The sequence below is a fragment of the Neolamprologus multifasciatus genome, chromosome 22, assembly GCF_963576455.1.
Source record: "Neolamprologus multifasciatus chromosome 22, fNeoMul1.2, whole genome shotgun sequence".
NCBI classification, from domain to species: domain Eukaryota; kingdom Metazoa; phylum Chordata; class Actinopteri; order Cichliformes; family Cichlidae; genus Neolamprologus; species Neolamprologus multifasciatus.
Window position 1 is genome coordinate 31078955 of NC_140459.1, and position 27501 is coordinate 31106455.

At 40.9% G+C, this 27501-nt stretch overlaps 2 protein-coding genes across 2 annotated transcripts; one reads left to right on the forward strand and one right to left on the reverse strand.

Annotated features, from left to right (window-relative positions):
- Positions 1 to 2864: 2864 nt before the first annotated feature.
- Positions 2865 to 5731, reverse strand: med10 (mediator complex subunit 10). The gene is made up of 4 exons (XM_085148592.1): positions 5449 to 5731; positions 5278 to 5361; positions 3989 to 4091; positions 2865 to 3580 (listed from the first exon to the last, which is right to left on the reverse strand). The coding sequence occupies exons 1-4, from the start codon at positions 5568 to 5570 to the stop codon at positions 3485 to 3487; spliced, it is 405 nt and encodes a 134-aa protein (XP_085004718.1). The 5' UTR covers positions 5571 to 5731; the 3' UTR covers positions 2865 to 3484.
- Positions 5732 to 8213: 2482 nt separating this feature from the next.
- On the forward strand, positions 8214 to 25224 carry ube2ql1 (ubiquitin conjugating enzyme E2 QL1). The gene is made up of 3 exons (XM_085148591.1): positions 8214 to 8440; positions 9109 to 10075; positions 21802 to 25224. The coding sequence occupies exons 2-3, from the start codon at positions 9326 to 9328 to the stop codon at positions 21931 to 21933; spliced, it is 882 nt and encodes a 293-aa protein (XP_085004717.1). The 5' UTR covers positions 8214 to 8440; positions 9109 to 9325; the 3' UTR covers positions 21934 to 25224.
- The last annotated feature ends 2277 nt before the right edge of the window (positions 25225 to 27501 follow it).

Genomic DNA, 27501 nt, shown 5'->3' on the forward strand with positions numbered 1-27501 from the left:
TTGTACTTTATTTCAGCATCTTTTGTCCTCTGTTTTATGAATCTCTTATATAGATTATTTTTCTTTTTCCATGCATCTTCTATCCCCTTTGTGGCTTCTTTGATCTGTGATGCTTTCTAGTGATTTTCATTAAAGGACAATGTTTTTCATATAGCGAAATTACAGTTGATAGGAATACATCATATGCACTATTTGAATCTTCATTTGCAAAAACCTCATTCCAAATGTGTTCCTTTAAGTCCACCTGGAGAGCAGCAACGGCTCTTGTTGTTCTAAGTCGTATCATATCAAATATTTGATTCTTTTGTTTAGTTTTGATCCCAGTCACCCTACTATTTCATAGTAAATTTTATTTGTGAATATATTATCTATCAATGTAGCTGTATCAATTGTTATTCTACTTGGTTTTATAATTACAGGGAAAAGGGAGTTACTATACATCTGTTGTTTTCTGATGTCCATTTGGGTTACTGAGAGAAAGCCTGGGGGATAAGCCAGGTTTGGGCCAAATTTCATTTTGTCTTATCTTAAAGAAATGCAGTTTATGAATAAGGTCTCTGTTATGAGGAAGCAGTGCATGATGTGCAGGAGTGACAGGAGTGTGTGACTCGTATTTCACCACAAGTGGTTACTGGTGCAAAGGGCTTACACAGCCTTTTCCTAATCAAGTAGTTATTGGTGCTAAAACCTCAGGAGAGAATGAAAGCCGAACTGAAAAGCAAGTGAAAATGAAACAAAGCAGCAGGTTGGGGGGAAAGTGAAAGCAAACAGAAGTGACCCAGCCAGGACCATCTGACAAAACTGCATTATGTGACATCCGGGGATGAGAAGGTGTTGCCTCGTTAGGATAGACTGGGTCCTAGGACTTGCTTACAGCATATCTCATAATATGAGAACAAGCTGTGATCATGTGGTGAGAAATATTCATTATTGGGAAGAAGACTGTGAACTGTGGGGAGGGACACGTTTCAGCTGTTTGGGTCTTTGGCTGCTCGCTGATTCAAGTGGACTGTGTTTTGAATCTGGGCCTGTTTGGATAAACTCAGTGGATCTGCTTTTAGATGAAACATCAGTAACACTTTATAATACGACCCCGGGTGTAATTCCCTTATAATCAAATCAAATTTCACTGATTTTATTTTAAATTAAAATTTAACTATATTTACCTACAAAAGTACAGTAGTAGTACAGTAGAATAAGGAGGTAACACTTCAGGTTTTTACAAGAAACAAAAATAAAATTATGCTATAAGTACATTTAAGTAAATTTACTTACTAAATGGGTACTATAAAGTAGTAACGAATACCATTAAAGTAACGAATGTTAAATAATGATGTAAATGTGCGAGATTCATCCACTCTATATTGCAGCATACTTACCAGGTAAGATGGGGAAATATTGTTTGTTTTTTCTGCAAAAATAGAAGAAATCAAGAATTTGTGTCTCCTTTCCTGTTAAATATCTTAAGTTATGCAAAACGTACTACTTATGCATGTATAGTTACTTAGACATTACTTAAAATTTTAACTAAAATTAGTGATATGGCTGAGAGCGACCGACCCGCGGCATTTTGCTGCATGTCTTCCCCTTTCTCTCTCTGCCCCTGCTTTCCTGTCCTCTCTCCACTGTATCTATCAAATAAAGTTGACAAAGGTCAAAAAGGTATTAAAAAAAAAAAGCATGTGTAGGTGAATGTAATTATACTTAAATTGCAAATAAAATGCCTTAAAATTCCATTTAATTACATGGGAATTAAGCCCTTAGCCACATTTTTTCTTTTATTTAAATGTAAAAAGTAAAAAAATAAAAGACCTGTAATAACAGTTTCTAACCTTGGACACATCCATATCAATTATAAGTGGATCTGTTTAACAACACAGTTTACTGTGTTATCATCCGTCTACTGTTGTGTTAATACTGGCTAAACAAGGCATAAAGTGACTAATGCTTTCCTTTGTATTCTCGTCGTATGTTACTGTTTTTACATTATCCTCAGCAAACACGTGTGACATTTCTTCCTGTTAAAAGGGAGTTTTTCCTTCCTACTGTTGCCAAGTGTTATATCACAGAGTTGTTGTGCTTTGGTGTTATATAAATAAAGCTGAACGGAACTGAATTAACAATGATTATTTGCGATGAGAAAATTGCATTTTGCATAGTCATTCTTACAGTAAATACAACAATCTTAAGCTGAGAAACCAAACAGAAATGGGTTCTCAGCATAACAATACTGTCTGCCCTGAAAAAGTGGAGGCTGAGTCCTCAGTAAATGAGACACGTGTTGAGAAATCTGCAGGGATGGCTGGCGAAGAAAGAGGGCTGGCAGTATTACCCTGCAGCATATATCACAAACCAATAACCGAGCTCATTTCCCTCCTTCAGCCTCAGAGTATTGGCCTCCAGGGGCACAAGGGCGTGAAGCTGTGGTTAAGCCCCAGCAGGAGGAGGCGTGTCGGGCTGCGACCTGCCGCATGACACACCCCGTCTGTTTCTACAGCATGTCTACGTGAGTCAGACACTCCTATCCAGGCTGTGTAGTTGCATAAGATGCTCTGGAAGTGATACTTGATATGACTCCAAAGACGTCACTGATACTTTAACAGGTGCACACACGTGTCCCACTGACATAATTGCTCACATTTTAGTACTTTATTGCAGTCCCAGGATTTTAAGTCAAATTCCACACAGCTGATTGATTACAGATTAATGAGAAAATTTCACTTAAAAAAAAAAATGTATTCATGACACTTAAATTTATCAATAAAGATGACTTTATTTCAAAGATAAAAACATAATTTGCTCCAACATTTTCTGAAAAAATTATAACCCAAAATGTCTCGAACTAACAAAACAGACAAAAGACGAAAAATCCAAAAGGATCATTTATTTACAAATGTTATTATACAAAGTTACAAATACAGAGCAGACTCATTTCTGACCATCCAAGTGATCAGGCATAGAATTACCTTGCATTTGCATTCCGTTATCACGGCCAGTAGAAACCTGAGCTTAATACAAATCATCATGAACTGTGTGTGGTACAAAGAGATGTTGAACAATGTTTAGGATGCTTGTAAAACATAGAGAGTTGGAGTATAAATAGACTGTATGTACATCTGATGGGATAAATTCCCTAAAGCAGAGTCAGGCAGGAGGTTTGGAAGTGTGTTTATTTTTCCTGGAAAAATATTAGGCTTGAGAATAAATGTGTACCTTTGCAGCAACTGATTCTTTTCCCCTTGCCTTTGATTTGTAACGTGAAGTTTAAATGTAAGGAAAGGACGGGGAATGGCTGAATCAAGGTGCCGAGCAAAAATTACACCCTCTCCTTCGAGATCGGTGACAGCATCACATCATACATAAAGTAACAATTAGCATTCATGCGGGCAGCCACATCCTGCATGGCAAATCTTCACTCCGGCTTTTCATCTCAACAGTCACAGGTCGGAGGTCGGAGGAGGGGGTTGGCATGGTACAGTAGTCACTAGGAGGGGGCATCTTCTCCATGTATAGCCTTATACTTGGCCATCTCCTCTGGAAAAACTTTGCTGAGCTCGGAAACCAAAAGACTCTTGAACTTCTGTAATAAAACAGAAATATGACAGTGGAAGTTGCTTTAGTGTTGATGTATAAATACTTTATGTATAAAGAATAACTAGTGAGTTACGATCCAACAAGTACTGTCCAAAGTAAATCTGTCTCGTGTGTTTTTATGTGAACAAATAACTGGGACAGAGTTTTTACTGAAGCAGAAAAAAAAAACCTTTTAAGCACTTTGTCCAAGGATACTATTTTATCACGATCAACAAGGCTGCCTTAACAGACAGCAGTATAACAAGTACAGGGTTGTTTGTACAATGAAATGGGACCTTTATCTTTAAAACACTCTAAACACACTTGTTTAATCAGTGAAACGTGCTGATGGCTCTGCTTATTCTTGAAAAGTCATTGGCCGAGAAATCTCACTGCCCCTGGAACTATCTCTTACCGTCAAAGTGTCTATCTTCCCTTTGACCTGCTCGTTCCTCGCCAAGGCTCTCTCCAGACACTCCTTTGTGTACAGCTGAGGGTTCCGACCTTGGTCAATGTATCTGCAAATACAAATACAATATATCAGCCTTCTTTGATAAAACTCCAGGAACTTGCCAAATAAATGTGATAAATTTTTAATGACGCAATGAGATGTTTTTGTTTTTGTTTATGTATTTACTTTAGTAATCAAAAATTCCTCGTTATTAGAGCGGCATTAAAACAAATGCATAGAACTTAAACGCTATAAGGACAAAGGTACTGGCCCACCTACACATTACACCTACAGGAGCTTTTATGACATCTCATTCTAAATCCACAGGTATTAATATGGAGGTGGTGCCCCTTTGCAGCTATGGATGCTTCCATTCCTCTGGGAAGGCTTCCATCAGGATTTTGGAGTGTGTCAGATTTGGATATTAGATGAGAGGGCCTGGCTTTGTGCACTGGGGCACAGACATGCTGGAACAGAAAAGGGACTTCTCCAAAAAAAATTCACAAAGCTGGAAATGGAGAATTGTCCACAATATGCTGGTAAACTGAAGCACTTTGATTTCCTGTCACTTGAGCTAAGGGGTGCAGGCCGATCCAAGAAAAACAACCACACAATCTTATCCCTCCTCCACTACACTTTACAATTGGCACGAAATAATCAGGCTGGTTATTGTTTTTCCGGCATTGCCCAAAATCAGGATGCCTATACGACTGCAAGAAAGAAGCATGATTTGTTCCACAGAACATGTTTCCACTGCTACAGTGGAGTCCAGTGGCTAAGTGCTGTACACCACTTCACCTGATGTTTGTTATTGTGTTTGCTGAGTAAGGCCTGCATGCACCTGCTTGACCACGGAGATGTTTAATCTATCTATTGAGAATGACAAATTTGTTCACAAATGTTTGTAAAGGCAGATTGCACAGCTGGGTGCTTGAATTTATACACCTGTGGCAATGGGTCTGAAAAGATAATTAATTTAAAGATTATGCCGAATGTAAAAGGGGATCTCATCAATAACGAATTACTCATATGAAGCATGTAAGGCAAACAAAAATACAACCAACGGATTACATTTTAAAAATCAAGGACTTTTTAAATAGGGTTTGGCCCAGTTCCAAAAACGGCGATATTAAAGCTCGGTGGTCGGCACCTAGTATGCACTGCACCGTAAGTAAAATAAACATAACAAAAATACAGATATTTAAGTAACAGAAGGTGACATACACAATAGTATAGGCACACATTGTACTTACTCAAAGACCTCCAGGGGTACGTTGATCTCATGAAGCTGCTGACGGCACTTCTCGATGTCCTGGAGCCCAGATATCATGAAATTTCTGCAGAGAAAAACGACCGGACACGTAAACACGGGGCTTATTTGCGAAATCTTAGCGGTGGAAGCAGCAAAGTGAAACATATCTCACAGTTTTTGGTTGAGTCCTGCCTGGCTGCTAGGCTGAAAGTCGCTCACGATGATTCCCAGCTGTCGAATATTCTCGATAAACTTCTCCAGGTGTTCTTCGAGGTTATCGAACTTTTCCGCCATTGTATTAATCGTTACCGAACCACCAAAACGTCACATAAAATGCCTCCGCTTAAATTACTGTCTTTATTAGATAATCTCTGTTTACTGTTAGCTACAACTCTACAACATCCTCAACGCTGAAGTGCTTTACGGCTGTATTTCAGCCAATCGCTGCGGCTATTGCTCCGTTACCTAGGTAACAACCAATGGCAGACTGTCGTTTAAAGACGCTCAAAGCGTCAAAGTGTCGCGAGACTAGCTTCTTTGTCGAGGAAAACCAGATGAATTATCTTAGTGGAGTTTAAACAGTTTATACACTACTAGGTAAACACAACATTTACTCGGTGCATGTAGTGCTGTGTATTTTGTGATGTTTAATGTCCTCTGTTCATACTGTACCTTCCCAGCTCAGTTTATACTGAAATTGCTGTAAATTTTCTCAAATAATCAGGTGTACTTTTGCTGTGTCATATCATTCTGGTACTGAAAGTAACAAAAAAGATGCACCTTTTTTAAAACAACAATAGCTGACCTAAAGTACTTTATATTCAGGCAAACATATCAAAATCCCAGGTATCCAAAAATACAAGGTAAATAAATAATAATAATCAAATCAATCTACATATATAAGACTTAGTATTCACAGCACAGGCTGGAAAAAGCATTTTAGCTCACTACTTTAATAACAGAGAACCGTCTTTAGGAACAACAAACTCTTAAAACATTTCCTGTTACTGCATAGGAGAGTTCCTTAATGGTAAGAAGGACTCACACTCAATTTTGTGCATTCTATTCCACTGTAAAATAGCCTGACACAGCAGTTAGCAGTGCTGCTTCACAGCAAGCCTTTCCTGGAGTCAGCTGGGGCCTTTCTGTGTGGAGTTTTCTGTCCCTGTGAATGCATGTGTTCCCCTGGGTACTCCAGCTTGCTTCCAAAAACATGCTTGTTAGTGATTCGAACTTTGCTGTAGGTGTGAATAGTTATCTGTGTCTTTGTGTTAGCCCCATAATAAGCATTTAAAAAATGGCTATTACTTCTTGCAGATCTTCCTGAGGTGGCAAAGCAGTTCAAATCACAATGCTACCTCTGCTATGCGTCACAGTGGTGATGAGGTTTTGGGGTAGTTGTTTTTTTTCCATGCAAACAAAGGGCTGTGCATTTTTTTCCAAACAAATAAAAACAAACTTTTGTCTCATCTGTAAACAGAATATTGTCACAGAAATTCTGTGGTTTGAGCCGATTTTCCAGTAGCAGTCTTTTAATGTCTTCATTTATGATGCACCTATAAAATTCATACTTCTGACTCCTCACAGTGATCCCAGTAGTGGAACTAACAAAATAGACAGGAGGCCGAGCTGGGGATAATAGGGGATAATTTTCTTTAGAAAACTGACATGGTTTTGTCATGTGCAGAGGAAGGATTGTGGATATACTGGAGAAAACATGTTGAATATGGAGCTGCCAGGCAACAGGAAAAGAGGAAAACCACAGAGGAGGTTCATGGATTCAGTGAAGGAGCACATGCAGAGGGGTGGTGTGACAAAAAAAAAGATGCTTGGGATGAGGAGAGATGGAGCCACATGATCCTCTGTGGTGACACCTAAAGGGAGCAGCCAAAAGAAGAAGAAGACAGTGATCCCAACACCATTAACACCATTGAAAACAGCTCTGTTCTGTTTCACTGTAATAGTCTTTAATTTCATTTTACACCTGAGCTTCTCAAAAAAGCTCATCTCATCTTTCTAACTGGAACACCTGAGTTCAAGTTGCCTTTGGAGAAATCATTAGCACAGAGGTTCACTATTTTTTTCCAGAATCAGCTGTCACTGATCACTCAGGCTGTTTGTCTAAAATTAACCCTTACATAAAGATCTGACCACATTCAACAGATCGATGCAGAATCTGTGGTCCTAAAACTTTTGCGAAAGAACAAGAATCTTCTTGACCTCACTATGACCTCATGATCCAGATATTCCACACACACACACAAAAAGAAGACAGCGAAAGAAAGCTGTTTAAAAACTCTCGTCTTCTCTGATTACACTCAGAAATAATGCTGAGCTCCGCTTAGGGCAACTTTACCCAGAGTAAAAATACACTGGCGCTGACTTAGCTGGGGACAAAAGGCATCCATAAAGTGAAAGTAAAGGCCAGTGACGCAGGCGTTACACCATCCCGGCATCTTCTTCTCCTTAACCTCTCCTCTCTCAGAACACCAAGTTAGCCAGAATAAACCAGGAAGTAATCGATTTTCCATCAAAATAGAAGCAATGTTGTGATAACAAATACGGCGCATTGCATAACAGTGGCTAAATTTGGAATATAATAATAAAAATGTGAATATTTAGTAACTTGAAAACTGTCCTCAAACCCGACCCTATATTTTTGTAATGGATTGCCACACACACACACACGCACGCACGCACACACACATACACACCTTATTCCCTTGCTTTTGAATTCACCATGAAAAGCAGATAAGCTGGACTATAAGAAATCGAGGTTGTTCGTCGGATTTCTTGTGTTGCACCTGGCACTCGTCAGCTGGAACACGGTGCCTTTACCCCTTCATACATGATCACGCACGGTTTGCTTCAAGCTGGGCTTTTATTTTGAAATGTAACGTCGCCGGTGCAGAGCAGACCGGCTGAAGAAGGATTACCGGGGGCTGGCTCGTCCTCGGCTGCATTAAAGCCGAAGCTACCGCAGCTGCACACACACATACACACACACACATCAAAGGCTCTCCTTCTCCTCCTCGCTGCAGCTCTCACAGACAGCGGATCAGCTGGATGGTATAACCCTATCTCCTTTTTTTTGGTATTTTTGTTTCTTCCGTTTTTTTACGCACACAGAGCGGGACATTAAACGGAAATTTCAGCAGACCACGGTAAGAACAGGCTGAATTTGTGTGTGTGTGTGTGTGTGTGCAGTGTCGGGTTTGTCTGTGGGCAGGAGTACACATAAAGGAAAATTCGTTTTATTATGCACAGTGCGGGACTTCAAGTGTGCCCAGGTTCGGCTTCATGGAGACCTGTATCTGGTTGACATGGTAATTAGCCTGAGGGGTAACATATTCCACAGTGTTTATACCAGCTTGTGTGTCCTTATAGCGAAATGTTACGTCAACATATTTACATATATATATATGTGTGTGTGTTTGTGTGTGTTGATCCTCTCACAGTCGCTATTCTATATCATGTCCTGTCGGGATCCAGTGTGTCCATTACATCAGGTTATAGCAACCTTGAAATGCAATGGCGTGTTTTTTCTTTCTACCTCTGCTCTCTGCGGCTTTTTGATTTCCTCATACAGCCTCTTGTTTTTGACATGGTATTATGGATACTATGCAGCTTTCTCTTAAAATATCCCACACGATCACATCTGTGCTTCTGCGTAACGCATCGTCCTATCACCGAACAACTGCAGTCACAGACGTGATGTCCGTCCACTTGTGGGAAACATGACTGGATTCCTCTGGTCTGTGTGAGGAAAGCGGTTTTATTCGATTGTCCATCTGGACTCATTTGTTGTTTCTCTGTTTTTCTTTGCTTTTAGTCGAAGATGAAGCACTGAGGAGAGAACTGCACAGGCTCCCCCCGGTTGTGTTCATCCTGAGGCTGCAGTGAACGGAGGAGGGGGGATTGCGGTATAAGAAGGTTAATAATCGGCATCAATAAAGGTCGTCTCTTTTTGCCCGGAACACAATCGAAAGGGTGAATCTCGCCCCTGTGCGGGGGGATCGGTGGAGCAACGTGAGTGTGTAAAAAAAATTATGGCCACCCTACTGCGAAAGATCGGTCTGATCCGTCTGCACGACCGAGACACCGAGGACCCAAAGCACCACCAGGGCTCGTTAAAGGGGAGCAAAGGAAACCAGAAAAACAACACCAGCAAACACTGTCAGACCGCCAACGAGACCAACATCCTGAGCACTCCGGAGATTAAAGCGAGGAAGCTGGACCAGCACGGCAAGGACAAGCCGTCCGGCAAGGATAAGCAGGTCAAGGATGCGAAGGAAAAGCAGCAGACGGGAGGAGGTGGTGGCGGCGGTGGAGGAGGAGGAGGAGGAGGCGTAGGAGGAGGCGGCAGTAAAGCTACCAGTGCCTCCTCGATACCACCGCTGCCGCCTCATCGGCAACACTGCACCCAGGTCCGGACGCGACGGCTGATGAAGGAGCTGCAGGAGATCAGGAGGTTAGGAGACAACTTCATCACGGTGGAGCTGGTGGAGGACAACCTGTACGACTGGAACGTCAAGCTGCACCAGGTGGACAAGGACTCGGCGCTGTGGCAGGACATGAAGGAGACCAGCACAGAGTTCATACTGCTCAACGTCACCTTTCCCGATAATTTCCCCTTCTCGCCGCCGTTCATGCGGGTCCTGACGCCCCGGTTGGAGAACGGCTACGTGCTGGACGGCGGGGCCATATGCATGGAGCTGTTGACCCCCCGCGGATGGTCCAGTGCCTACACGGTGGAGGCCGTCATGAGACAGTTTGCTGCCAGCCTCGTAAAAGGACAGGTGAGGAGAAGCAGGGGCTGCTGGGTGAGGGTCCTTGTTTGGAATATCATCAACCATCTGTAGCAGATCTATTACTATTACGCTGATGCTGATGTTTCGTGCGTAATTGTGGCACTTTTACGCTCAGGTGCAGCAGCTTTTAGACTTAGAGAGAGTTTAAAATCTGTGTTCTTGGCCATTCTTTGTTTTCTAACGTAAAACAGCCTCCGCTTAAGCTTCTCGAGGCATGTTTGTCACAAAGATTGCTGAATTAGCACATTTCTCTTTTAATTGCGTCGTGGAACTACACCCCACGGAACTACAATATAATTCTATTTAAAAAATAGTGTTCATTCTCTACATCCGGCCTATTTATAGCATGTTCTGTCATTTTCTGTCAATGCATGGCTGTGATGTCTTAGATCCTCACACCCCTCCTCTCTGCTGTGAGCAAACCCCTCATCGTCAATATTATTCATCTTTATGTGACTTTCCTGCGGCCATTTCACGCAGTCTCTCCTTTATGCATCAGCTCTCCGTCTGCAGTTGCGCCGTGCTCTCCCTTTTTCCTTTTCCTTTTTTTATCACCTCCGTGATAGCACCCTTTGACAACAAAGAACCGCTCCCGTGCGATGGAAAAGTCTCTTTGCATGCTCTAACGCGGTCTAACTCAACTCTGCAGTCCTGTTAGGCTTTTCTAATCTATCGTTCGCGATGGTGGGCAGGAAGATAAGTGGATGAACAAAACAGAGGCGGCAGGTTGCCTGCCTAGTAGACCTGAGTGACTTAGAGTGTCTGGATTATGTAATCCTGTCAAATCTGAGGGTTTTTTTAACATCCTCAGTGCACCGCAGCAGCAGCAGCTCTTCAATTCCAGCGGAAATGGCTGCTTCACTAAACGCATCTGCCTGCTCTAACCGTTCAGTTTGAGTAGGTATTCTGTTCTCCGCCCAGATAAGATTCGGTTTTTTCTTTAATGCGTTTCAGCTCTTTCATCTGTACGCTCTACCCCCCCCCCCCCCCCTTCTCGCTGACTCGGGCTCTTTTGGAATCAGCAGTGGGACATTGCTGATGTATTAAACCTTATGTAAACTGTCACTGCATTGGCCAGCCCTAACCCCCTTTTTTTGCCTTTGATGACATAACAAAACGTCATTCCTGAGTCATTTGTGGTCATTTAGAATCTGTCATGAAGAGAGGTCCTGAGGTCAAAAATAGGCCTGTAGTGTGTGTGTGTGTGTGTGTGTGTGTGTGTGTACATCTTGATTTACTGCTTGATGAGAGGAAGTTGCAGCTCTGCAGTGTCTCCTAATTATGGTGCAGCGTCTTCCTTATCCGGCTTGCTAATGGAAACAATATTGATTAATTATTCCTGTGTGTGTGTGTGTGTGTGTGTGTGTGTGTGTGTGTGTGTGTGTGTGTGTGTGTGGCTCTTCTCCTCTTTTGTACATCTCCACAGGCACTCGTATGTACCCCGTCCTAGTTTTCAGAGAGGTGTAATGGTCTCTTACTCATGACAGACAGAACAAACGCACGCGTGTCTATAAATAACTAAACACACAGGATATATTTATTTGTCCTTGGCCACCGGTTCCCTGTAACAACAGTGATGAGGCCAGTTTAGAAGCTTCCTCCCTATTTTTAGTGTTAGAGGATACACAAATGACACGGCGCTGAGCTGAGAGTCAACAGAGATACATGTGTCTCCACCTGCAGACGTGAGGAAGCACAGACACACACGCACCATCACACCAGCTGGGATGGGGGGAAATCGAGCTTAATATAGGTGTTTTTGTAATGACATCCAATTGTGTAAATGATATGTTGCTGTTTGTGTATTAGAGTTCGGGCAGTATACCGATGGTACTATAATCCATCCTCTTGCAAGTTCTCAAAGCAGACGTGCCTTTACTCTTACTTTGCAAGCAAATCTACAGTTCCACCAAATTTTCTCTTTCTCTGGGTCACTGTGCAAAATGTAAAGAAAAACCAAATGCACACACAAAAATAAAAAGAGAAATTTGACTTTGTTTTTTTTTAAAAAATATGCCTTTTTTTAAAGCAAGCAGTGACTTTTGAAAAAGTTGTTGCATCGTGTCTTCTTTTAAAGCTGTGTAAGTGTCTTGTTTTCCCATTCTTAGTTAAAGTGAAGATTTCAGCTCCTCTGCAGTTCATGGCCTCCTTATTTTTTTGTTGTATAATAAGCCTTGTCCTTTCAGCTGCTCCTTTATTTCCCAAGTGGTCCCTACAGCGGATGGATTTGCATGTTTGATTTAACACAGTTTTTATGGCAAATGCATTTCCCGATGAAACCCTGCCATTTATCAAGACTTGGGACTGGGGCGAGTACACTAACCTGTGACCTCTTGGGTGTTTCCTCCCATTATTTAAAAAGGGGGCCTTTTACGTGGAAGGCAAATGTGTTAACCAACTACACCTACAGGTGTGGATTGGAGGCATGTTTAACCTTTCCTGAAAAATGATGTAATCTGGATAACAACACATATGCTCCAACACCTGATTTTGTTCCATTGTCTATCCAGGTATACTTTTACTGCACTGGCAGTGTGTTTGGGCCATTGTCATGCTGAAAACTGAAGTCACTGCCAATCAGATGAAAGCCTGGCCACTGCAAGCCAAATCAAAATCTCATTTGACTTTTCCACATTCATAATTCCACCAATTTTGACAAGATTCCCAACACACACTGACTGAAATGCAGCCCCCAAACCACAACAGAGCCTCCACAATGGTTTACACATGGCTGTAGACTCATTGTTGTACATCTCTCCTGACCTCTGTACATGTTGATGATGATTTGAACCAACATAGGACCTGCTCTCACTGATTTTCAGAACTGTTTTTGTGTATCATTTTAAAAACCTCAAGACAGCCTAAACCTTCCACTTGGATCATTTCTGACCAGGATTCAGTGAAGAGCAGATGGATGAATTGAATCCTCATGTCCTGTGTCAGGTCTTTGCTGGATTTTTTTCCAGTTTATAAGGACATGACTTTCAGATACAGTTCATCTGCTGTAGATAGTGTTTTAGGCCCGTCACTTCTTCTTTTGTCCTCTACTTACGCAGTTTTCACAAGTTTTTTTTAAGGACAATACAAACTTTGCCAAGTTTTCAGCTAATAGATCTTTGGGAATCACCTTGTTGGTACAAAAATAGCATTTTATGCCTCTCAATCTGTGCTACCATTGGTATTTTTTAATAGCATTAACTAAAAAATTGGTACAAATTGCTGTGTTTTTGCTAGCAGCAAAGTGCCTAAGGACACTATTTAAAACTGGTTCTAGACACTACGACGGTGCATTTATATCGGCCAGTGTTGGATGTCTTAACAAACAAAAAACAAACATTCCTCTGAAAATGGTCGGATATAAGAAGTGGACTGAAATAAGTGAAAAAGCAGCCAATGTTCAAAGAAAAGCTTTAAACGAACTTCAGAAATCCTAGAGAACTATTGCTCAACAGCTCTTTAAAAACGTATAAGAAATTCTGGCTCGTTGGAAACAAAATAAAAAGGAACAACGGGAACAAGGGGTGTCACAGCACTGGTCATACATACTGGATACATTTTTAAAAATTTAGAGAATTTCTTTGTTATTTTTCACCCTGTTTTTTCAATTGAATGAAGGATTTACCTTTACACACTTTCCATGCTCTTCAAAAGAGGATTGTGTATTATGCTGTCAAATTTAGTTTTAACCTGCATTATTTTAACTAAATCAGTCAAGGTTGGACAATTAATTAATTGGATTGAAGCATAATTGATAATTGATAAGAGTCTTCACTTGCAGACCTTGATTAAAGGACTATTCCAACAGTTTCACTGTTAATGTCATTTTACTAGAGATGTGGGAACCACAGGATTTTACAAAAAATATATAATTTATGAAAAAGAACTCTCCAAGCAAGAGATATTTTACTCCACTGTCCGTGTTTATTATTAGTCCTTTATTTATCCAGGTAAAAAATCTCATTGAGATTTAGGCTTAGACAACCCTCAGATAGCACAGGTGACATCACCAGGTTGTTTGTTTAGCCCTCTGGAATCTGAAAATGCTGTTTTCACAGAATCCGTCATCATCCACGTGAAGAGAAAGCGAAACTTTGTGTGTAAAATCAGGGGAATTCCCCTTTAAAACATCCCGTGTTCTTACACTGCTGCCTGCATTACGTAGTGTGGGATTCTGTGCAGATTGAGGAACCCAGCCTGGTGAAACTAGCAATCATTTACCCTTTACTGACCTCGCCATCAGTCCCACTGGGCTCCCCTTTGAGGATGATGTTGATGCCACTGATCCCCGTTTGTTTATCCCAACACTTTTTAGCACATGTCTGTGTTATGTAATCCCCCCCAGGCCTCAAAGCTGCTTCCCAACATCACTGGGGCCTTCCCTGGTCTGCCCATTGACTGATCTCTATTACGCGGCAGCCACTCTGCACAAGTGTGTCTCTCTCAATGAGCGAGTGCTTAGCTGAAATAGATAAACACTGACATGGCGCTGCATAGGCCCGGGGCACTCACCCAGACAGGCACACACCCATTTGATTGCCCACTGGTTCTCTCACGAGCAGACTTTTCTTTACTTCCTCTCTCCGTCCATCGTTGCCTGTGTCACACTGTGACTTTCTCCCAGATGACTGCAAGCACAATAGAGGTAATTGATACTCAATTTCCCTGTTTCATACTGGAGTCAAAAACCTTTAATACAGGCTTGTGCACCAGTGTACATTTCACAGTCTCCCATTCACACACTTCCTCTTTGCGCTTTGAGTATTTCGGGCTGGCGGCTGCAGGCTTTCTTTATTTCGTCTCGCGCAGACACACAAAAGCAGCTCATTTGCTCACAAATTCTTCCACATAACATCCAAACCAATCAGTTCACTTTGGGATAGCTTCTGCTCTGCCATCGATCTCCATGGTAATCTCACCTCTTTAACAATAGCCGGTTTCCTTTAACATATCCATCCGAGGAAGTAACCCGCCATTTTGATGTGGTGACAGCAACTATATGGCGGGACCATGGATAATGAGTCTGCATGTGATTTCAAAAGAGAATAACACCTCCCACCTCCCTGACAGAAGCCAACCGGAACATTATTTGTGCTTGTCAGCCTGGTTAATCTGTATTCAGGCCTCTGGCAGCAGAGGGAAGCTGAGCAGGTGAAACCCTGTCGGTTTGTTTTACATTTTAAAGGATGTGTTGATCCATTGTCTGAGAAAAGAAGAGAATGTCCTTTAAAGTGGGTTTTTTAGTAAAAGAGAAACAGAAACAAATCCCAAGGCAACATTGCGTATAATATCTCATCTGAGTGAGTCACCCGGTGAGTCATGCATTCAGTTCTTCAAAACAAGTGGAATGAAAAAAAAGATTCACCGTGATGGTAAAGTTTCTTCTACCAAAGCACTAATCAGCTTTAAAAATCACAATTGTCTTCAATGTTCAGATGAGATCAGCCGCATTCTCCTTGGTTCCAGCTGTCTGACTTCATTTCAAGTGTTTCAATATGAGATTAAATGACTTGTCATAATGGACATTTCTAATTGGGATCGATGTCAAGACTGATGAAAGTAATCGGACAAGGTTTTTTTAAACATGTCTGCTGGAGAGACAGAGTGACAAACGTAGAGGCAGAGTGAGTGTCGCTAAGCCTCGCAGTGAAATGAGGCCACTGTTGCTACATGAATGGAAACTCTAACCCTAATCTCCAGATCATTCAGCATTACCACCTCACACTTTAGCTATTCTTTATTGACCCAGAATAGCCGAGCAAGTATGCATGGCGCACGGTTACGGTTCACCAGATGTCAGGGGCGCTGAGAATTAATGTCCTAAATTCAGCATCTTGTTTAAGGACATGACCGTTTTCACAGGTTCCAAAGGTCCATTAGGTCCCCTTTAAATTTAAATGCTGGTGATGAGGCAGAAAAAGTAGCACGACCTGATATCTTTTGGCTCCTTGAGTAAGACGGTGCTACATGGGAACACGACGTCGAATGCAAGCTCCAAAAATGAATGCTTTTCTTTCTCGATGTTTTTTGCTAACACACAAGTTAAAAAAGGACCACAAGTACGAATTATGTAACTCATATTAACTGAAGCAACTCATAGAGGGTTTGTGTGTGTAGGTAAATTACTAAGAAGTGTTGGCATAGTATGGGTATAGCAAGAGTCCTGCTGGAGGTTTCTTCCTGTTAAAAGGGAGTTTTTCCTTCCCACTGTCGCCAAAATGCTTGCTCATAGGGGGTCATATGATTGTTGGGTTTTTTCTGTATCTATGAAGCGCCTTGAGGCGACTTTTGTTGTGATTTGGCGCTATAATAAAATTGAATTGAATTGAATTAACAAAAATGACTGTTAATTGCAAGTACTAACTTCTAACTTCTGGTAATTTATTGCTCAGACTGTCTTGTAGTTATTATATTCACATTTATAATATATTTTTATTGTTTATCTGTAGTGTAGTATGACTGGCAACGGGGTTGGGTGGGCAAGAAAATACAATTTCAAAAATCTATGCACGTCACATTTTCTTAAGCTGTCCACTGGGCTGGATTGGAGTGCTCTCCAGGCTGATTCTGCCTCCGGGCTTTATGTTTGACACCCCTGCTATTAATGTTTTGTACCAATTAAAAGGAAGATAATTGGTGAGTTTCTGAGGTCTTAAAGAAGCATGTTAGCATGTTTTAGCATTTGTGCTAAGCTAAACTAGCTAGCCACTAGCTGTTGCTTCACAAACTGTATGCAGAGAAGTATTAATCTTCTTTTTTTACTTTTGGAAAGAACTCAAACGAGCCCAATTCCCAAAACTATTCAATTAAGCAGCAGACTGAAAATGAATACTGAAAAAAAAAGATAACGGCCACTTTGTTCAGGCTCTCGGATGTCACGTTCCTACAACAATGACAACCGTCCTTAACTGCAGAAAACTGACTCCACAGAAGCGTAGTATACCTGACGGATTAATGTTCCGGCTATGGGTGTATAATTTTTCTGCACTGCACTGCAGCATGCAGAGGCACTTACCAAGTGAGGGAATTGTGTTAGTATTGGTTTCAGTGGAAAGCCTCGGTGCCTCCCTGCCAAGAACAATGCTACGGGTAAAGGGAAGTGGTGCAGTGTGTCATAGTGTGTAGAGTAGCCGGTATTTTCCTGTGAATAACCACAAAATTTAACTTACAGTTTGACCAGTGTACGTAGAGCCACTGTGCAGTCAAATTTGTGGCTCTCCCGTGTTTCTCAGGTGATTGTATTACATTAAAAAAAAAGCTAGTGACACTGGTATGAGTCACACCTTTGTCCAGGCTGTGGTGTCATGGCATTGAATGTCTCCCTATATATTTGTTTTTCAGCATTAAGTGAGTTGTTTCTTTTCCATTCATCCTCCTACACAGCTTTCTTCAGGGAAGACTTACTGTCAGTAACAGAAAAGACAGCTTTATCATTTCAGTTGACGCCTACTCTTCTTTCCTCCATATCCCCCCTTCCACACACACACACACACATACATTTATTATTAGCCGTGTGAAGGAGGAAGGGCCTCAGCAGCATGGTGCCTGGTGAAAATCCTTAAGTCAGATATCACAGTGCTTTTCATTATGCACAAGGCAGTTGGCTCTTTGTGTATATTTTCTGTCGTATATACACACATTTTCATCATTTAGTGCCATAGGTGCTTCTACTCCTCACTTATCTCCTCATTTCTCCGAGTACCAGAGGGTGTATTTTTACTTCTGATTGAACCTGACGTCTTAAAAGCTTTTTTTTTTGCACGCTTTTAAACATTGATCTGTTGTTGGTCAACTGCTTTCAGACTATCTGTCTTGTCAACATCCCTCCTGCGGCTGTGCATTCACCATCAGCTTCATCCATGTGCATGAGTGGGCTGCGTTTCTGTCTTTCTGTGTATGGTTTGGAAAGATTTCAAAAAACTGTTTTCATAAAACGTTTGACAAGATTGCTGACAATTATGAACCTTTTGATCTGACGTTGTATATCCAAAGTATTGATATGTGCTTCCTTTTGAAGTTTTTCAAAATTATATTCTGCTTTTTAAAAATCAAAATGAATGTGCACAGGCAAAAATTATACCATAAATCAAGGATTTCTTTCATCTGCAATGAATTGGACTTGCGATAATGCCACAAACAGCTGGAGGGAAATAAGCTGAAAGGTTTACGTCAGTTTTCACAGAGATTTTTGTTGATATTTCTAAAAGTCCTTTTTTTCCTATGTGTATTATTTATTAGATGTTGAGTTTAGTTTGCTGACATATTAAACTGTTGCATTCTGCTAATCGCGGCTTTTTAAAATTTTCTGTCATCATAAACTGAAACTCTTCTAGCTTTAAATCGTTTTTTTCTTTTAACTTTGTCAAAAAAAATATGTAAATGTCTATTATGTTACAACAATCTTCTGAATTTTATCGTCAATGTCATCAAGGCTGATTTTGTGGCACTACACATGGCTTGCGCATGCTTATTAAAAATGTAATGTAGAACTTTTGTCATAAAAAAAGAACATGAAAATATTTTATTTAAAAAAATAGCAGCATTCAAAATACATTGAAAGAAGAAAGCCTCTGTCTCCGTAAGTTTTATACTGCGGAAAAAAAATAGATTTGCCACCTAATGGCAAAGATCCTAGATTTAGATCATGGCTGACATCTAATCAATAGCTTTATAGCTCTGGATCTATCCAATTTAGTAAAAAGGAATTCATAATTTGGGTGTTTCCTCTAGACAGCGAGCCAGTCAAACAAATGTACTGCATGAAAGTAGTGTCTTTGGCAGAGGCTGCACTTTAGCCATCAGAAAGTGAATACGTGAGTGCAACCTTTGCCAGCAGCTTGTAAATTGATATCGCTATTTAAAAAAATCACCACACTGCCAAATTTATAATTTCTTTATATTTGAAGACACACCTTTTTAATAGTCTACATTTACGACAAAATAATATCAGAAGCACATCTTGGCAGGTACCAATAAATAGTTACTTTTTGGCATTGAGTGTGAAACGGGACACAAAATAACACGAACACGTTAAATACAGTGTGAGGCTGCAGCTTAGTTTAATATAAAATATCAAACAAAACAGCAGCAAGCCTGTTTCTGTTCACAATTATGGCTAAAATATGGCTCATATATCTTGTATATTAATGTTCTCATTCTGTGGCAGGAAATACTGCTGCTGGCATCACAGAGATACACAGTAGTTTTCTTTTAAAGAGCGCCAAAGGCAGAGTTACACGGAAGAGGATTAGGGCCATGGGGAAAAAAAAAAAAGTTGCCATGTCTTTTTTTCTTCTTTTCCAGAATTCTGAGAAAAAAGTCAGAATTCAGAATTTGACCTTTTTTTCTGAGATTAAACTCAGAATTCTGAGAAAAAAAGTCAGAATTCTGACTTTAATCTCAGAATTCTGACTTTAATCTCAGAATTCTGACTTTAATCTCAGAATTCTGGAAAAGAAAAAAAAGATGTGCCCACTTTTGGGGAAAAAAACAAAGTTGGCATGTTTTTTTTTCTTCTTTTCCAGAATTCTGAGAAAAAAGTCAGAATTCAGAATTTGACCTTTTTTTCCGATATTAAACTCAGAATTCTGAGAAAAAAGTCAGAATTCTGAGAAAAAAAAAGTCAGAATTCTGACTTTTTTCTCAGAATTAATCTCAGAATTCTGGAAAAGAAAAAAAAAAGATGTGCCCACTTTTCTTTTTTTTTCCCAGTGGCCCAAATCCTCTTCCGTTGAGTTACTTTAATTAGAGGAATGGTGAAGTCACAACTTTGCCTTCATTTATTGATTAAATTAGGTTTCACATGTTGGTAACATGTAGGCATAAAAAACTGCTTGATTAGATTTAGGAAAATGTTGTGATTTGGGTTCAAAATATGTAGTTGTTTTAATATCTGTTTTGTCCAATAAGTTATTTGAGTTTTTTGATATAAAAATGCGATAGACATGCATACCAACACTGTCAGTAAAACATATCAAATGTTTCCATAAATTGTTGAAAATCACATCTGTTGCTGTCTACATGTGTAACCGGTGTGATTCTGCGTTGAGTCTGATAAAAAAGGTAAAAAAAAGAAAGACCTCCAAGTAAATAATTTGCCCACTCCAGCTCCTCTCCCACAGGGGAATTGTAGAAAAGGGTGGCATTTATTTTTACATTAAACATAAAGTATGCATTTACACGTAACATATTTGACATAAGATAAAACAAAAACAACAACATGAAATCCGACATACCTGATAAAAAAGGTAAAAGAAAGAAAGACCTCCAAGTAAATAATTTGCCCACTCCAGCTCCTACGACCAAATACAAACAGTGGGGAAGAGGGTTAGCTCAACCCACCACAACTTCCAAGCTAGCAAGGAGTATATATTCATGCTAGCATTTATGGCGCCTAAAACACATTTATGATACACACATACTACACACTTGTAACATCTAACAAAAACAGGCTTAATAATGACAATAATTGAACTAAAATCGCAATCAGAAATATCCAGGTGGCTAAATATGCATTATATGTGTGTTTTAAAGTGTTGGAAAGAAATGACACCCACCTCTCCCACAGGGGAATTGTAGAAAAGGGGAGAGGCAAAAGGGGTACACTGTATTTATAGGATTGCACCAAAGAAGAAGAAGAAAAGAATGAGGAGGGGCTCTAACTGATAATGAACATAACTACAGGCTTGGAGGTCCTAAAAGTCAGGTATAAAAGGAACAGTTTGGGGGTTTAGAACACATTTTGGGTAATTATAACAATGTGATTTATGACCCTGTTACACATGGACTTGTTACGTTTGCACTGAACAACCATCTGTTCTATAGGAATATAGACAGAATACAATGAGTAACAGCTACTCAAGTCCCCTCGGTTGTGCTTATTGACAAAGACTCATTCAGACTGATGGCAACATGTTTGCTATCTCTGCATTTGAAAATCAGACAGCAATTATTTGCAAACCGTTGACAGTCTCTCAGAGGGTAATTGCAGTCACTCCAAGTCAACTGATTGCAGAATGGTTGTTTCCAATCAGATGACCTCTGCAATCGCCCGAGATCACAAGTGGTCATAAGTGTGCAACACCCTCAAGCTCTAGGCAACCATTTACTTGAAGCTGCAACTGATACCAAAATGTGAAAATGTTCAATAAAATCACCAGTAGCCACAGGTTTGCTATTTTTGGTTTTTGTTTGGTTTGTTTTTTTCAATAATGTTGCTTTCCTGTTTTACTTGTGTGACTGACCAATTAGCTCTAAACTAGGAGGTAATGTTTAAGCTAAGTGTGTCCAGTTTGGATGCTTTTTCGGTTAATTTTATTTAAATTTGGTGCATGACATGAGCCCTTGTTAGTAGTGTTCCCAGCATATTTTCATTTATTTATTAAAATGTCGATATTTGGTGTCTCAGTATACAAAATAGCCACACAAAATACTGTGTTATTATGCTATATCAAGTTTTTTTCCTCCAGCTCTAATACCAAGACAATTTAAAGTTTTGCTACACCACTATCATTGTGTCGCTCATTGAAATTAAATTACACAACACTAATGTCTGTGTCCATCATGCCTGAAACGACAAACGTCATGTGATCAGACTCCTCATTAGTCGGCTGTTTAATTGCTTCTGTATTTTACTAATCTTTTACACATGGAGCTAACCTTGTCCCCCCCCCCCCCCCCCACCTTTTCCTTTCCCCTTGTTTCTTTATCTGTCGCAGGGCCGTATATGTAGGAAAGCCGGAAAATCTAAGAAAGCTTTCAGCCGCAAGGAAGCCGAGGCTACCTTCAAATCCCTGGTGAAGACCCACGAGAAGTACGGCTGGGTGTCTCCGCCCGTCTCTGACGGCTGAATGCTCCGGCACCGTCCCTCCGACCCCCGCGCTAGCCGGACAAACTCAGCTAGCCTCGACACGCAAAACGACACACCACGCTAACTCAACAATCTCTCATTTTCACCTTTTGCTGTTTCACTCAAGATTTTATTTTATTTTTCTGGTTTTATGTGTTATTTAATTATTTTTGTTATTTTGGATTTTGATCACCATCTCCAGAAGAGCTGACATCCAGTCATCACCGTCACTCCACCTACACCTAGAAAACAACTTTTGCTTCACCTCCCTCTCACCCAGGGATTCTTTCCCCTGTTTAGGAAAGACCTGAGAGGGCAGTGTTTGCTTGCGAGTGTGTGGGTGGGTAGGTGGGTGTGTGTATGTGTATGTCGCTGCATTGGACATCCGCTGGGAGTGTGTGCACGTGCATCGGAGTGTGCTCTACTGTGGGTGGATTTTTTGTTCTTTTTTGAAATGCACACGCATGCATGTGCAGTGGGACAAATCGGACAGTGTGGACTTTTCCACCCATGTGAAAGACTACTGAATGAAGGAGACTCATCTCCCTCTCCTGTCCATGCAATCCCGCCCCCATTCTCCCCTCCCTTTTCCATCCCTCATTCCTTTCTTCTCTTGAACTGGCATTACGTCCCGCCATCTCTCTCTCTGTAGCTGTCGGGTCATTTACATATAAATGAAGCTGTTAATGTTTTATAGAAGGGCAGCGCACTGACGTTTAAACCCACTCATTCGCACCTTCATTTCCCCTTTCTTTTGACTGTGCCGTTGCTCACAGTTCAACGCAACATGAAGATTGTAATTTACATGGAGCTGTGCTCTCTTTCTCTCTCGCTCTCTCTATCTGTTTCTTTCTTTAGCTCGCTTTGTTTCCTTCTCTCCATCTCTTGTGGCTAAATTTAGAGCTCACTGTTGCGTAGATGGATATTGATTTTTAATGGAGAAAAAGAGTCACATGCTGCTTTATGCAGTAACTACTGTATGTATGATAAATAGAATGACACTCAGTCACCTCTCTCTCTCATGTTCTTGTTAGTGTGTGTGTGTGTGTGTGTGTGTGTGTGTAGGAGAGGAATGAAGACTATAATTCTCGCGATTTAGATACCAGATGGTACAGCTGAAGGCTAGGCCTCAGTGCGTGTGTATGTGTGCGCGTGTGAGTAAGGGAGACAACACTTAACAGAGAAAAATATGATTTACTGTGAATGACACTAAGACTTGAAGGGAGTGCTGGCTTTTTGCTAGATTACCTGCCTTCTTGTCCCGCCGTCGATGTCAGCTCCCGATTGTTATTAGCCTAAAACACGCGTGTAGCTGTGACCAAATATCTGCGCGCACACAGCCTCGTCTCTCTATTGGATGCACGCGATGGAGAAAAGGTCGGCAGAAAATACGCTTTGCCTCGCCCAGACGTTTTGCACAGCTCACACACTTGGAGCGTACACCTGCGGCCTTCGGCGGTAACACCTAGAAATGAAGACAGACGGGATGGCGTGCTGGGGTGGTGCTTTAAATTGAGTGCGCTTCCGGGCCGGATTGATGTCTGCTGAAAGCAAGAGACCGAAGGCAGGAGAACAGAGGGGTGGGAGGCAATCGCGAGAGCTTTGATCACCGCCGCCTGCTTCTTGGAAATGTCAGGTGGATTGAAAATGTCCGAAGACCGCCGTGATTACTTAAGAGGCATAGAGCTCCAACCTTTTTAAAAGGACTTAGTATATATCTGCTGTTAACTGTTCGGCTGCAACAGCATCGGTCTCAATCAGCCGAGGGGGCCCGCTAGCCGCAGACTAGCTATCTCTCCATTCTGTCCAGTGAGCTCTGTTTGTTTTGCTTGCCGCCAGTTAAATGTCAGAGGGAAGGCTGCTAATTGGTCTGACATTTCAGCAGAGCGTCATTAGAGGAGACCGCGAGCGCACATGGATGGACGATGTCAGAGCTCCCGCTCGGCTCTGACATTTTGTCACTTTCTTCTCCTGCCTTAATTTTTGGAGGGATGAGGGTTTGGCAAGGTGAAGGCAGGCAGGCAGGTGAGGGGTACTGGAGCCAGCTCCCAGCTCAGCGGTCCTCGACCGTGGGATTTTCAAAAATCGCAGAGCCAGCGTGCCGCATTCGGATCAGGTCATATCTCGTCCCGACGCTCCCTTCGAGTCGCGGTCGACAGCAAGTCTGGGTTTGAGTGCACGTGTGAGCACATATGTGTGTCACACTCCCATCATGAAAAAAATAAAAATAAAGAAACAGAAACATCACCATGTGGTATGTGATCATGTACGAAAGCGCGTTAGTCCTCTTTTGAATTTGGCTAGTCATTTCAGGGTCGGTCGTATAGTGATCTCTCGGCTTTGTCAGCAGAGAAAACTGTAAACTGAATTATTATGACAAAATATCTCAAACAGCTGAGTGTTTGCTGGTTTCAAGAGAATACTTTTGTGATATAGTTTAGATCGGTAGTTTGCAGACACTAACTGGGTGAACTGATTATGTTGTAATATATCTGCATGTGATGTGATTGGTAGCTAGCTACTGTATCTCTTTTTTTTTTTCAAGAAAAGTGAGAAAAATATGGGGAAAAAAAACAAAAAAATGCAAATGCTTCTCTTTTCTTGGTATATATTTTCTCTCTCTTTTTGGTTCTGTACTGTATGTATTTTTCTTTTCTTTCTAAGCGTCCTAAAAATGTCACATTGTGTTATATGAATGTTTGTGTTTTAATTTATTTGTGGTTTGCCAAAATGAAGATTTGAAGCATGTTGCAGGTACTGTCACAAGAAAACGAGAAGAAAAAAAACCCCTACTAAGAATGATAGCCTATGTATTTGTGTGATCAGAGATTTGGGGAGGGGGCTGGGGTGGAGGGCGGGTACAGGCAGCAAAGAAGGACAGAGGGCAGTGAAGCCTCGAGATTATAAAGGGAGTATTTTTGGGAGTGTGTCAAAGTGGAGTCAAGAAAGTGACATGGTGCTCCCTTGAATACTTTCTGGTGCCCTCCATGATGTCACTACTGTCCCTTTCCCCATTGATCCTGCTCTCTAAACAGCGATTTGGTTTGTGGGTAATGCAGTCAACACAAACATCTGAAGTCCCACGAGTCACAGATCGGCGCTCAGTGTGACCTCCCTATGCTTCAAATCAAACTTCTTAAGGGAATCTAACCTGTGATGAGTTACCCTGGGTCACTTCGTCCCACTTCTGACTTGAGTGTTTAGTCCAGACTGAGGTCTTACAAGTTCAAAAAGGTGAAAGGTCATTGCAAGACCAAACAGGAATGTGCAATAAAAGTTACAGCTTATTCAACCTCTGCTGATTTGTTGGTTTGTTTTTCGAGCTAATGTCACATCTGGGAGTTTTCTTAATGTCCCTGCTATGCTCTCAAACATCCTAAAGACACACTTCCATCTGCTGTGTCCTCAACCTGGCCCCTGCATTGGCCTACTTTCATTTACTGCAGCTGACATTCATGGTAAGGACAGACTGTAATCACCCATCCTTGTCTCCTCGGCTAGTTCCTAGACACAGTGTTCCCTCTGTATGGCCAAGTGTGGTTACCCAAATATGGCGGGTAGTGGACATCTGTAGATGGATGTGATAAAGACAGTGCAAAGTTTGTTTAAGGTGAGATGGTTAAATGATACACACTGTAGAAAAGAATAACATAAAAAAAATCCTTTTATTTATTTACTTTTTACACTGGATCTCATTCCTGATCATTAGCTGTGATAATGATCAGAAATTGCACTTCTGGGCTTATGACAGTAAGACCATAAAGCAGAAGTGTTAGCCAACTTCAAATTAACCGTAAAATCAGACCTAATTCGCTTATCATTACAATTTTGCTGCCTGGGTTTGACCTCTTGTACTCTACCTATCGTAGCTGTGCAGACACGTTTTCTTAGCAGTGATAAAATAATAGCATTCCTATCTTTGGTGTGTTCACATTTACTTTCACTTACAAAGAACGTAGAAAGCACAGCTAAGCACAGCAAAGATGTTAATTAAAAAGAGAGACTTAAAACTCCATGAAAAACAGCTGATCTATCGCAATAATCTATAACTAATACAGCACAACTAGTTCAAACAAACAGGAAAATTTACTCATTTTAGCTGATTTCAACTGTTTTTCAAAATATTTATTCCACAAATTTATATAAATATTCATGATGTATTTCAATTCAGATACTTATTTCAGTAGATTTTTTATGTACTACACCATGTATGGTGTATTTTGACTATGTAGAGCTTCAAATCAAACATAGCAAATTTTGCAATTGACCCTGTGCACGAGAAAATGTTAACTTCCTGGTTTGAGACCGGATGTGGGGTTGTACATTTCCAGTAGCTTTACTTTGCGGTCAATCGCTACTGCAAAGATATACTCCAAAATCATGTCCAAAACTCGAAAACGGAAAGATCGCGTTAAGTCACAAAGAGCAGAAGGTGGGAACACTCACCACTGTTGTGTCATAAAAAATCTAATGATCAATTTTGACGTTTAAAGAGTTTAGATGATCAGTTGTTTACATCACTCAACACAAGCAGAACTGCATCACTGCAGCAGAAGACACATCGTCCACATTCAGAAGCACATCTCTGTATAGTGACTGGTCTCATGATTTAAACAGGCAAATGTTCAGCATTCAAACAACAGGTGAACAATAGTCAAACCAGGTGTTTCCCCCATTATGTCGATATCAGCTAGTCAAGTACACACCTACACAGCATGTTAACAAACCGTGAAAAAAGCCACACAAAAAATGAATGATTGCTGGTAAGGGTTTCTACACATTAGTATTTACGAAGGGTATGTTGTGACTTACCTTAAAAATTACAGCGGTCCCTCGCTAATAACGCGGTTCACCTTTCACCTGGCTGTGAGATTTTTTCGTGCAAGTTTGCATGCTTATTTTTTTACATCACATTGTCCTGCGTCCTGATCGCTGCAGACGATCTCCTCCGTGACGTCTCTCCTGTACAATACAGAATCTCTGCATCGATCGCTAGCAGTGTGACTCTGAAGTGCTGTATGTCCACAATGTCCAAGACACGTTTTGCACCGTCAAAAAATAAAATTGGCTAATTGATTTCACCTATCACTGGTTATTTTTAGAACATAACACCAGCGATAAACGAGGGACAGCTGAGAAATATAACATTTGAATCCATTTTCTCTTTTGCCCTGAGGCGCAGGGGAAAATATCAACAAGTTGATGAACATTATTTACAGATATATTGGGTAAATGCCCAAGACATCTATAGAAGTGTAAATCGCCGCTTGATTCATTCATTTGCTTAACTTGTTTTGGACCGTAAACCAGGCGCGAATAGGACACCGGAAACAAAGCTCCCCACAGGAGTTTCCGCACCGGAAGTAGCATATGCTAACGTGCACATAGTCAATAACCGGAACTTTGACTGTCATGCTAGTTAGTTGATTTTCAGGAAAATTTGCAACTTGCCATGCCTTTAACTGCACATGATGCTCACTTTGTCCATAATGAAGATGATAATTTTAATACAAAAACACCCAACCCAGTGTAATGTGTGGTTGTACCTTCAATAACAGAAAAAAGGCTT